General features: G+C 37.2%; 1 protein-coding gene across 3 annotated transcripts in view; it reads right to left on the bottom strand.

Moving 5' to 3' along the window:
- CDH9 (cadherin 9) overlaps positions 1-6,734 on the bottom strand; it is a 69,333-nt gene extending 62,599 nt beyond the window's left edge. For 2 of the 3 annotated variants that reach the window (XM_026069280.1, XM_026069289.1), the window contains exon 1: positions 6,513-6,734. In XM_026069280.1, the coding sequence (XP_025925065.1) occupies positions 6,513-6,734 (222 nt within the window). The remainder of the gene's footprint in view (positions 1-6,512) is intronic. The other variant, XM_026069298.1, reaches the window with a different exon arrangement.
- Between the last annotated feature and the right edge of the window lie 6,418 nt (positions 6,735-13,152).

The following is a 13,152-nucleotide window of genomic DNA, read 5'->3' as shown; positions in this document are numbered from 1 at the left end:
AGGCTGTTCTGAAACCTCCGGTGCTGAGATGTTCCTGTCTCTTCGGGTGATCTTTTCCAGTACTTCACTGTATTTGCTATATTTACTATCAGAAAACTTTTCCTGATGTTGAATGTAAATCACCCTTATGACAATAGGAACCCAATTCTTGCCCTGAACATGACATTGTGTTTTAAAAGACAGCATTCAGTTATAGCACATCCTAGATGCAGCGTGTTAAGAATGTTCATGATGAAGTCTTCCCTGAGTTGAATTATATTTATAAATGATCATATTTCTGCAAGATATGGCTGACTATGATTCTGTTATTTGTTGGAAACTTGGCATACTGCTAAGTCAAAAGATGGAGAAGAAACATGTTTTTAGCAGAGATACACCTAGATGCTATATTGACTGCAGCAGTCTTTCAAGTGAGACAGTTAGGATACGTCTATAGCTGGACTTGGAGGGCACACCTGAAACACTGGCAGGATAGTGCACCTGTATTTTCTCTCAGCCTAAGAGTTACGGAACTGATTCTATTGAAGGAAAATAGCAAATATTGTGAAGCATGCCTTTGGATTAATTGCATAAGTTGATTAAAGGCTCAAGTGAAAACGTAGGTTCTCTGTCATACTCTTAAGGCAAAATTATAGTGAAATTCAGTACTTACAAAAAGCAATATTTAGGCATTAAATCAAGAAAAAAAATGGGGGTGGAGAGAAGCATTATGCTTCAGGACGGGGAAATGGAGGCTACTGCAGAGTTCAGTACTGCAGGTGTTGTCAAAAGCCGGATCAGTAGGGCACCCTTTCAGACCACGGGGCRGGCTTCTTACTGCCCGACTGCTCAGGGCTGACGCTGAGCACCCCTAACTCCTTAGCAGTGTGGTTGAGACACGAGTGAACTAGGGTGAGAATATTGGGCAAGGACTTCACTGACCCTGTTTTCTGACTTCTCTGCTGCTTCACATAAGAAAAGGGAGCCCACACTGGCTTTTTGTGGGGTGCCAAAAGCAACTTGCAAAGCAAAGTGAGAGTATTTCCATATACTAGGAYGCCTTCTGTCTATATATTATAAGGCAATACTATCCAATCCCATTAAGTAAGAAAAAACATTCAATGTGAAAAGACTATTGAGTGAATATCTGCCTTAAATAGCAGCAATTCTTGTGGGTAATCCAATAATGTGGATTCTGTGGAGGAATGGTTAAGCGAGAGAGGGCATGATCTGATTGGGATGAGCAATCCCGTTCTCAGGGTAAGGGAAGGAATGTAGGCCAAGGCAAGCGAGCCTTGCAGCGGCCGAGTGAGCCTTGCAGCAACCTTGAGTGCTACAAAAGAAGGTATTCACAAAACTGGTAAACAAGTCTGGACGGAACTAGGTTCCATAAATGTCGACGGAGCGTGGACAGCAACCTTGCACCAACCATATATCTGCTTTATGCGTATGGACAGAAACTGTAACCAATCATGTAACTATTGCTAGCGCATGCGTATTGCTTGTCGATATATATACTTTGTGTAAGCTCTAATAAAGGGAGAACGACCATACTCATATTGAGACTCATCGTTACTCTGGGCCCATTCCCYCCACTCTGTCTATATATTATAAGGCAATACTATCCAATCCCATTAAGTAAGAAAAAACATTCAATGTGAAAAGACTATTGAGTGAATATCTGCCTTAAATAGCAGCAATTCTTGTGGGTAATCCAATAATGTGGATTCTAGTAATCCAGTGAAGTTGCTCGCATTGTTATATGAAGTTCTTCCAGTCTTCTCTCTTTTTTTGTAAGGAAGACTGCTAAAGTAGGCAACCTTGCTGGTAGATATCTAAATACTGCTGTAGACTATGAGAAATAAGTGGTTGCATTTGCACAGATGTTGCAAAAAAACAACAACAAAAAAAGAAAAAAATGCCCTCTACCTATTTTTCTTTTCACTTTCTACTTTTTAACAAAACACACGGGCAAATGTCATGAATCAAACTCACTGGTTAACTGCAGGCAGAAAATAGATTTTTCTTCAGTTTGCATCCAATTTAAATGGTGCTTATGACATGCAAAGACCAATTCATTTATTTTTATGAAAGTTATTATACAGGAGGCTGTTCATGGAGCAGGCTAGTTTTGAACAATGTCACTTCATTTCAATTTGTATTTCCACTTTTAATATGGAAAGAAAGGTTATGTTTCCTAAAGCCTGAGTGCATTGTTGTATTTCTAAAACATCCAGGATATGACAGATGTTGGAGCTGTTTTATATTGTATAATTTATGATTGTTCTAACATACATTGTATGGAACTTCACACATTATCTGCCAATCAGGGGTCTTTAATTTGCAAAGTGCCTTGGCTGGTATAGGGAGAGACTGACTGTCCTGTGAAGAAATGTACTTGGGTGACTGTTAATACAGGGAGGAAAAGTCTCTTGTCTCTTGAAATCACTTATGTACTTTGTTGCAAACCATAAAGTACTATATTTTCCAAAATGGCTCATGGTTTTGATTAGGTCAATTTGTTCCCACCTAGGGATATTTCATAAGGACTGCAGTTAAAGAGGAGGCATGTTTGGCATTTTCCCAAATTGATGCCTATTCAGTGGGTGTCAGGTAAGTTACTTAGAAATGAAGGCACATAAAATAAGTAACAGCTTTGGAAAATAAAACTAATTATCCCTAAAGGGCTGTCTGGTTAGTGACTCCTTTGCTTTTTATTACCTTTTTCTTTAATTAATGAACATGATCCCCATCAACACTTTAATACTCTCTTAATTGCATGACCCTTTTTTAGATTATCCTTTTTTTTTTTCTTTTTTTTTCCTTTCTGTATGGGAAATGAGCAAATTACATAGCCTTTCTTCTCACAGAAGGTCAGTGTTTTAGATCACACTTCCTGGGTTCTGTGTGGGGGTTCTGCTCAAGCCCTTTTCTCTTCTTAAAGCTAGTAGCAGCTGAGAAGTTGGATCTTTGACCCTTCCTTAGCAAAAAGAAAGGTGATCTCAGAAACCAAGGAATGTTTCTTTTCTTTAACCCCTTCATACTTCACAAAATAATGTCAGCTGTTCCTTTTCTTTTAAAAAGATACTGCTCTCATACACCGAAGTCTGAATGTTGTATTGTAACGTATTCCACTTTCTTTCCTTTTTGTGAATTCTCAGTAGGCAGAATGAGTTTTGCAGTTCCCCTCACAACATTCTGTGAAAATTTCTAACATTCTGTGAAAATTTCTGATGTATAAAAGGGTTGATGATCACATACTCAGCATTCATAGTAAGAAACAGGTATCTTGAAGTAACATGATAATTTAAATATTTTAGAAAAATAAATCTCTCTCTTTTTTTTCTTTTTTTTTCTCATTTATATCACCAAAATTTAATCAGGACACTGTGAAACTGCTTACTTCGCTTCTGCTTGAAAATTTCAGTTATGAACTGTCTGGGGCAAAGTTTATCTTCCTCTCTGTTTTTTATACTACACCAAGCATGATGGAGCCACAGTTTTCTCTAAGCATTTCCTGAATTTAATTTAAAATAAGGAGAAACAGAATGAAGTCATAAGTGGTTCTTGCATTGTTTCAGGCATAAGAAACAGRAGACAGAGAAAGAGAGACTGGATCTAAGAAATTTCAAGGCTTCCTAAGCATTTGTTTTTTTTTCATGGAAACATGTACCAGCGTATAAGACAGTTGGGTCCTCTGAGCTGGGAGAAGGAAAGACAGATGTGTAATGGATATATTGTTGGTTCTCTGGATTTACCTTACCTCCCATCACATTCACAAAGCAATTGTTTTGCATATATATCCTATATACCCCGAAGGATGCATTATGGTTTAGGTCTGTTCTTTACTACAACTGTTCTACCCACCAAGCCTGTTGAATTAAATGTTTACTTCCTTAGCTCACCAACCAGTATTTTCTATTTCTGCTAAGCGCGTTAAATGCTCTTACTGGCTTCCATTTTGTGTCACCTATCACCATTACCACTGCCTTTGTCCAAAAGCTATCCAGCTATAGCTAAGATAGCCCCTCAGATGGGCGGGGGGACACAGACAATGTGTCCTCACAAACACAAACAATGACCGAACAGAATAAAAGTGTTTGAAAAATGAATTTATTGAAGAAAAAAATATATTATCACTATGATTATATGATCCCTCAGAAGTACATGTCCTGATAAAGTTTCTTAATTCATTTTATTTTATTTCTAGAACAGCATTTATTATTCTACCCCAGTAATCCAGCCACATGTACCTATCCATATTGAAGAGGGACTGGATAAGAATTCTAGCTACCAGCTCGTCCCCACGGGTTGGAATAAAAGTGTTCTCTCCTCACACATACTGATTTGCTAATTACCATCACTCTGAGCAGGAGAATACTAAATTTGAGATTTAAGCCTTTCTCAGAAATAATATTGGTCAAAAAGTTGTTTTCTTTTTCAGAAGAGAACTCCTTAGTTGACTTCTCTTTGTACAGTATTTGGAGATGACGTGTATGTCGTGTACTTAGGATAATTTGAACTAACTGGCATGGAATTACTGTGGTTTTATACCCCTTTAGCTGAGGACAGCCATGATCATTTTGTCATGTCATGAATTGCTGTAGAGTCAATGCAACCACGTGGAGGGGATCCCATCATTCCAATGCCATCTCCTTGGAACCCAGGGTAAGGTYTGGGTCCATTTCCATCTGTTCAGAGAGTCAGTAATGCTGCCCCCTCCCTCGGGGCCTTTGTACAGTATTTTATAGAGAAATGTGAGAAAAGTGAGCCTGTTCTCTGAGTTGGAAGAAATGAGTCATCTCAGATCCAACTGTTGTATGGCCACTTGTTTTCCCTCTTGGACTCARCTCCATGTTAATAAGGTCCCATGGCTTTTAGTTAGTTTGGAACAAGTGCAGAGTAAGTTTGCAGCTGCTACAGTATACTATTAGGCATGCTCAGAGGTTAAATTTCCTCATGCAAAACAGACATGATGATGATAGTTTTAATGAAAGCTTAATTCGTTTGAGATTTACAATGGCATAAATAGTCTGGAGTCCATTCATCTGTCGCAGTGGGACTGGAACTGGAATCAGCTCCTATGTTTCATACTAACTTGTCCTCTGTGACAACTTTATATTTTTACAAAGATTTAAATATTTCTGTGACTGTAGGTAGAACTTGAGTCTATGGAGATCTAGAATACTGCACACTTTATTATGTGTTTTCTTTGAAAGTTTATTCAATATTCCAAGATATCTTCAATCAAATTTTGTTTAGAAATCTCTCTACTAAATTATTTCACTTTTTATTTAAGATTCCTCTGCTTACAACAAACCTCCTATTTTATACACTGATAAACAAAAGTAGCAGTAGGATTACTGGATCTCATCTTATTTCTGCTATTGCAAATCAGAATTAATTACACTGAAACAAAATTGCATGTGTGTAGTGCTGGTACAAATGAGGGTCATAATCGAGTTTGTAATTACCATGGTTGGCTTCACTGGCATTTCTGCTTTAATAATGCTTCGTTTCCAGATGATCATGCTTCCCATAATAAAAGGTATTAATAAATGTTCAAAACCAGTTTTGACTCTTTTATTCAGAAATGCCTCAATCCACTTGATATTTAGGCACCAGAAAATGAAAGCGCTACATGATGATCCTTGCTAGTGACAGCACTATGGATGAATGACAGAAGCAGGAATGAACATCTATTAACTTAGTCTCTTAAGATAAATATTTTCTTGAATCTCAGGGAATTCTAGGTGTTGTTCTAGGTTGCCACCRAGATCGCTTAGTTATATCAGAATGCAAGGCAGTTCAGGTGGATGGTGTGGCACAGCAAAGGGCTACAAGTCTGAGAATCTTTGAGGTGAACATTATCAGAAAAGGTAGGAATCCAGAGAGGTGGAATTTCGAGGTACTTTTGCAGGCAGTAGCTGATGTAGAGGGGTCTTAAAGAATGGAARATCTTTCAAGCCATTAAGTAAAGGTCTGAGTTAGTTTGTGGGAGAAATGATGAAAAAGTTTTCTTTGTCCATGAAAACATGGATAAAAAACTTTTTGTCCGTGAAAAGCATGGATACTTTATCCATGCTTAGCATTGTGTATAGACAAGAATTTTACTATTAATGAATAGAATTTTATATTTGAATTGAGGAGGTATATATCCCAGTATAGTGACAAATGCCACAAGGTAGATGAATGAAAGCATAACTTCTCTATTACCTTATCTAATATTTATGTTTAGCAGTTGAAAACTGGAAATGATTCAGTGGTAAAACTTGCATGGGCATATATAATAAGAAATTGGTAATTTTTAGTCTGAACAGTTCCCTATTTTATTCATTGAACTACTTCATTTCTCCCACAACTTTGAATAATCATGAAGCCTCAAGTGGTCCGTGATATGTGCTTTGTTTGATTTCTAATGAGATATTGGAACCATTGCTGTATAGGAAGCAAAACAACTATAGAGCAGGAGGCAAAATACCAAGGTTGTCAGATGCATCACCTCTAAAGAATCCTTTAAAAACAAGGCTTACCTTGCCCACGTATTGAGTATCTGGACCTGTGTACTCCTCCAGCAAGAAAAATTGATTCCACATCCAGCCACGCTTGGTGCGGTACAGTGTTTTTCCATCATTCTCTGACAATCCTGTTATCCTTTCACTGTGCTTGTTAGTCCTTTTTGGGGATAGCATCATAGGAACTGCATGAAGCATACAGCCCCAAAGCAAAACTGTCAAGGAGTAAGTTCTCATCATTTACAGAGATGCTGTTAGGCTCCAATTCTCTAATAATTCACCAGAACAAAATTTTTAAATGTTGTATTCCTCTTGTAAATAGGACCTAAAGGGTGGAGAAAAGTATTTGAGTAAATTGCCATAATCTTGCTTTCCTAAGCCTGTAGCAGAGTATATCACTAGCCTAGTGATCATGACAATGACCCATGCAAATTAGATAGAGGTATACCAAAAGGACCAATTGCATGTTTAATTGATCATTTTCCTCAAATAATTACATGCAACAATTAAAGACTGCTAAAAGCCAAGTCTTTTATTGTCTCTTTGATCCTTTTTTATTTCTCCCTCTCTCCCATCGTATATAGACATTAATTTAAAACATAATTTGAGTAAAATATTTCTTGATCTGAAAACTTTAGAGGTCTGCAATTATTGAGGTACCAGTTTCAGAGACTTGCTGAGTATCAGAGCTAGTTCCCAGCTAACACCAGCATCTTGAGACAATGCAATAGTTCAAATAGCAGGAAACCTTCCAACCTAATCTCTTCCATTGCTCAGCCTGACGTCATCCCCTCTTGGTACCTGTAAAGAAGTTTCTGTAAAGCTGAATTTTTTGTTACTTCATGATTCATAAGACTCTTCCCCCTCACTAGCCCCCACCTGTACAGAGGATCCACTTTAGTTTTTGCACAAAGGAGCTTATGACATAAGATGAAATTTAAAATGTTATTGATGACTTCTGGAGATTCCTTGTTCAAGAACAGAAAGTACTTGCTAGATAAGTTTTTATTCATAGCAGTCCTCATGGGATTGACAGAATTCTGCATTTGGGACAAAATTCTTCATTGGTATGTATTTTTCTTTTTTCCTGCCTGAATGAAAGGGAAATTTCATGACAGAGACTTTTATTTGTAGTAGTATGAAACCAAGATGGATGTTTTGTGTAAAAATTTGTAAATAATGTTTAATCAAAACAAAAGACTTTTTTTTTTTTGAAAACCCATATTCTTGATTCAAAAGTACAACAGAGATGCCTCATGTCCCAGTCTCTTTCGTAACCTCTTTCTGGCAAACTTGCTTTTGTTACAGAGCATCATTTACTGAGCTGTCATTGCATATTACAGAAAACTAGGGCAACAGTGCATCAGGGAAAGTATAGCTTAGCTTGGGAATCCCAGTCCATAAACAGCAATGATGTCATGAAGCCACAACTCCCACATACTTCAGGACACTGAAATTCTGAAATTTTAGAAACCACCCATATCTATCCTCCTTTCTCCCCAAATCCAACTCTACCAGCAATTAGTTTTATTTTGTTTTTCTTTTTTTTTCTGTATAAAAAGGTGGAAATTTTTGGAAATAGGATGCTTTTTCTGAAAATTATTTTTCATTTGAGAACCGAAACTGCTGGAATGGAAAACATTCAGTGAATTATACTTTGAAGGCCTTTAATAGGTAGAATCTTGCCCTTGTGTAGAGCTCTCCTTAAATTTATGATATTCTGCATGGTCTCAGGATCTAAACTAGCAATCCTGAAGAAGGATCAAAGTCTTAGTGTTTTAGTAACTTCAAAGAGAGTTTTATCCGAGCAAGAAGTGAAGGTTTGGAATATTTATCACTTTCTAACATCATGTTCAAAACCAAAAAAAMCCAATTTAATAGGTGTCAAATTTATGCAAAAGATCATGGATATAATGCAGGAAAATTCTTATTTTCTTTTATTTCTTTATTTTAATTGAAGAATCAAAGCACAAACTAAATTAACTCTATTTGCATAGAGTCATGATGTACGAAGCTCTTGGCATACATTAGAAGCTGTGTTTTCTTTGAATTCTGTAGGTATACTCAAAGTCTTGTTTTTTTTCCCTTGTAATGCTTGATATCTTCCTGTTGTGTTCAGAGGGCCGAAGGGGAAACCTCCTGTGGCTAATTTAATGCCAGTAAATTTTGACTTTGTTAACCGGAAAACACATTGCATACATGATAATATTGCCTTGTGGTTCAAGCTCACTGGATTCAAATCAAGAGAGGTTTATTGAAAAAAAGCCTCAGCCATTCTTTTATCCTCAGTGACATGCACGTCTAAAGTTTGATGACTCCAATGCCCTGCATATTGAAAATAGAGATTGAAATATTTTTTATTATTGAATAAAAAGATTTGTCAATGTAGACTATACAATATGATCATCTGGATCCTCAAATCCATCCCATTGCTGTAGCAGGCAAATATGTTCTTTACTCTTGGTCACAGACATTAAAACTAGCTCAGTGGTTTGTCCTGTGCTACAAATATTACGGGAATGTTGTTAGGCAACTTGCAAAGCTTCTGCTTTCCAGCTTAAAATTTCCTTATGGACAGTTCACGACTCTTTTATTGTTGCAGGAACATTGTTATTGACTTCAGATAATTCCTTTCCCTCCTTAATATTTAGCTTATTTTGCTTGTATCTGTCCCARTTTCACTTTGTCATTATTCAACAGGTATGATAATAAGTAAACATATCTTTATGTACATATCTTGTACAACAGATCTGAAGTTTCTTATCTTTTCTTGAGATACCTTGCTTGATATACCCTAAAATAGCGCTTACTCTTTCATGGCTGCAYTACATCACTGGTTCACTGGGCTGTAGTCCAAGAATTCATTTTATATACATTCTGAAGGATAAAATGTTATTTTCATATTGATCAAAATTTGGATATGATTGCTTTTGCTTTGGATATGATTGATGTGTTGCTACTTAACTATTCTGATAATTTTTATGTATTTATACACTTAAAGTCATCGCTGGTTTATTTCTCTAATTTCTTGGAATGTATCAGCTCTTCTGCATTACAAAAAACTAAAAAGGGCACATGTATTTGGCAAATTTTAATACACAGTGAATCTATGAAACTATTAAAAGTCCTACAATATATTTTACAATCCCTCCAAGCCTTGAAAGAGTACTGTGAAAAATAAGTTATCCAAAAGTGTCTGTTTTAATTTTATCTTCCAATTGTCATTATTTAAAAACTTAGAAAAATCTAACAYTCAAAAAATTTAGTCTGGCCTCCTTTTTCCTTTTTTTGAGACAGTACTGGGTGGGAGAGATGGGGAATGTCAATGTATTTGTGTTTGGTCAACTGGAGATGTGTGGTTGCATATTCAGTTTTGAAATAATGTCAGATGGAGAGTAGAATAGTGTCCTTTTACTTTTTTTCAAAATTAAGGTTTTTTAATTAAAGCAAACTCTCCTCGTTCTTTTCTGTCCRAAACCTATTTGCCATACTCAAACAAATGTATGAGCAGTTTTTACTACTCTTCTCTTTGTGTTCAAGGAAATACTTCAAAAAGGTCATTGGCAAATACATCTTGTCTGGTAGCCATCTGGTCAAGAGAGCAGTGGATCAGGAGTTGAGTCTGATAGACTCAGAAGGGGTATCTTAATACTCAACCAGAGGATTCTGGTGTAGTCTGGAAAAATAAGAGCAGCCTTTCAAAGGCTGTACACAGCTGCTCTTAGCCAGCTATAAGAAATTATTTCTGTGCAGACACTAATCTTTTAATAGAGGGTTGTTTTTTGGTTTTGTTTGTTTGTTTGTTTTTCCCTGGTAAGAGTCTAGGTTCCCATATTTTGTTCCAGCCAGTGTAGAACTTAATCTTGGATTGTTTAGTGTGTGGTTTTCTGTGTGGTGCTGCCCTCTACTGCTAATTAAAAGAAGAATTAACTACTACTGAAAGAAAAGGCAGTATCCTTCATGTAAAAAAGGACAAGCCTCTCTTTTTAGAATGAAAAAAAAAATACAGATATATTCCATTCTCTCCTGCTTTTGATTTTTTCAGTAGTTTGATGTACTGTCTGTGAAGAGAGATTTATTAGGCTGGGTCAGTCTGGACCTGCTGAACGTTATGGAAAAATCTAATTTGATTTCTTCTAAGAGAAGTAAAGATCTTAGGTCTGAAACTGGAGACTAGAATTTTAATGATTTTCATTCTAAATGAAGAAGAATAGTAACTGATCAAAATTACATATGCAACCTCTCTTGCTTCTCTTCTGCTTCCACCATTTATTCAGTGCAATGATCAATTTATTGTTCTTGTTAAACAGTGGAAAATGGTTTTCTTCCTAGTTGGGCTGAAAACTTCTTTTAAGATGGGCTATTCGTATATTAAACATTTTAATGCCCCAGGTTGTGGAGAACCTGTACTCTTTCCCCACATTGCAAATTAGAGGATCTGAGTGAAGGAAATAAATATTTTTGCTTTTTCTGGTTTGAGAGATCCATGGCGGTAGTCTAGAATCACTACAGCCTCTCCTCGCAGTAAGGAGTCTGATATCAGAACCCTCCAAGAGCTCCAGGTAAATGAATTATCTCTGTATGAAAGACAGGATTCTCCTTAGCAATATTAGCAATTGAAAAAAAAAGTATCCTTTAAAGTCCTTTTGAATGTAAAATATTCTATTTAGATTCTTCAGGTGCAGTGTGAAATAAGCCCTGCTGGGATCAATACTAGGGATTTGTTAGCAATGATGCCACTTTAAATGTTTCTATAGCAATTGCCATGGCAATGTTTTTAATTAGTGCAGCACAGTCACTCACAAGCATGACATGAAGGAAGGCTAACCTTCGGCAACTTGATAATGTATCCCATATTAGTTTGTTTCATTTGTTAATAGTGAAGTAAAATTCTGTTCTAAAAGAAAGAGTCTGCGGTGTTCATTTATGTCTAAAAATAGTACAGAGTTAACCGCAGCTACAGTACTCTATATTGCTCTCACCAATCTTTACATAAAAAAGCTGTAGCTGACGTTCAGAATGATTCAGACAATCTGCAAAACTAAAATCTATCTTTAGACAGGGCATAGTAAGTGTAAATCCTGTGTAGCCTGTATGCATGGGAGGGGCCTCCTCGACTTCAGCCGTGTTTTCTTCTGCAAACAAAATACCTGAGTGTAGCTTCAATCTGCCTAGTCTGAATATTAAGTGCAGTGAAGCTGTAGCCACACAGGCTGTGCTATAAACTGCACAAGGCCACCAATAATACCAAGACTTARCTGAGATCTGCGCCACTCTACCTTCGTGTTTATTGTTCCTCTAACTAATTAAAGATAGTCCTGGTATGCGTATACATGCTTCTGACTGCAGCACTCAGATATTCTCCGAGTACAGTCACACTACAAACATGAATATAAACTGTGCATGTGTCACTGATAGCTAACTTTCAAAAAGCAAACTCCTTTTGTTTTCATCTCCCTAATTTTACCCTCCCTCTCTTTCACAGGTAAAGATGGGGTTGAAGGTAACAATGAAAAGATGAAAAGGTGACAGAAAACAGACAATGTGGATGTTAACTATGACATCCAGTGTTGAACCAGGGAGTATCAAGAAGGGCATTTTCATTTATTTCTAGGAAAGCTGAAGTAGCTTATGAGAAATTACAAATAATTAAGGAACAGATTTGCAACTGATTTGCAACCCCCTCTCTGATGTAAGGCTGCAGAAGTTCTCAAATCCCACTCAGACACAGGAGCAATGGCCAGATTAAAGGCGAAACAGTTCCCTACTCAGCAGCTCCCATTGCAAACCTTTGGGAACAGATTTTCAGAACCGCTTTTTGCCCATTGCTGATCTGTTGAGCAGGATATACAGCAGAGGTAAATTCAGCTGAAAATTTTGCCAGGAAACAGCTGAAGACTGTTCTTTGTGCCTGGGACACCAGTGCAGTTTTCCTTAGCTGTATGAATCAGTGAGTCACCGGAATAAAAGCAAAGTTTTAGGGAACATGAACTAATAGCAATTTATATTGAGTGTCTGTTGAAGTAAGTTCCTTAGGCAAATGAAGCTATGGTCTGTAGGTGCATTATGAGAACTATTTATCTTGTCATGACTAGCAGGAGTTAGCGTTTATTTTAGAGCTCTGCCAGCCTCTTGGACACATACATTGGAGATGCTGGTCCAAATTCGGCTGTGGCTTTAGCCACCCTCTCTATAGCACTCACAGCAAGTAACACCAGTCTCACAGGTGGGTGGATCTGGCAGGAAAATGTGTTGATTCGTGTCCGGACAATCCCCACTGGCAAAAACTCGTGTGGAGACACAGCTGTGATTTAAAGCAACTGTCCCTGAGCAGTGAAAATACCATCTGCCCTTCTCTGGAGCAAGTACCTTCTGTGGTGCAGATGAAACCATTTCTGACCTCTTTCCCCCAACCCATCCCTCCATCAGTTAGGGAATGAAACCTGCAGCACTTCTGACCCATCCTGTATAAGGATGCTTACTTGTGAGCAATGGCATTCAATTAGGCTAAAAGGAAACTTTCAAAATATGCTTCTTGAGGCAGCAGCTCACTGGATTACAAAAGAGACACCTGGTTTTTTTCACATTAAAAAAAACCAAACCTTCTTCCCCATTAATGATCCTTTTTACAGGATCTGCTTTTCATCAGCATGAGGGG

Source organism: Apteryx rowi, unplaced genomic scaffold (assembly GCF_003343035.1).
Source record: "Apteryx rowi isolate R43461 unplaced genomic scaffold, aptRow1 scaffold_1057, whole genome shotgun sequence".
NCBI classification, from domain to species: domain Eukaryota; kingdom Metazoa; phylum Chordata; class Aves; order Apterygiformes; family Apterygidae; genus Apteryx; species Apteryx rowi.
The sequence above is the reverse complement of the archived record's forward strand: the minus strand, read 5'-3'. Positions and strand labels throughout refer to the sequence as shown.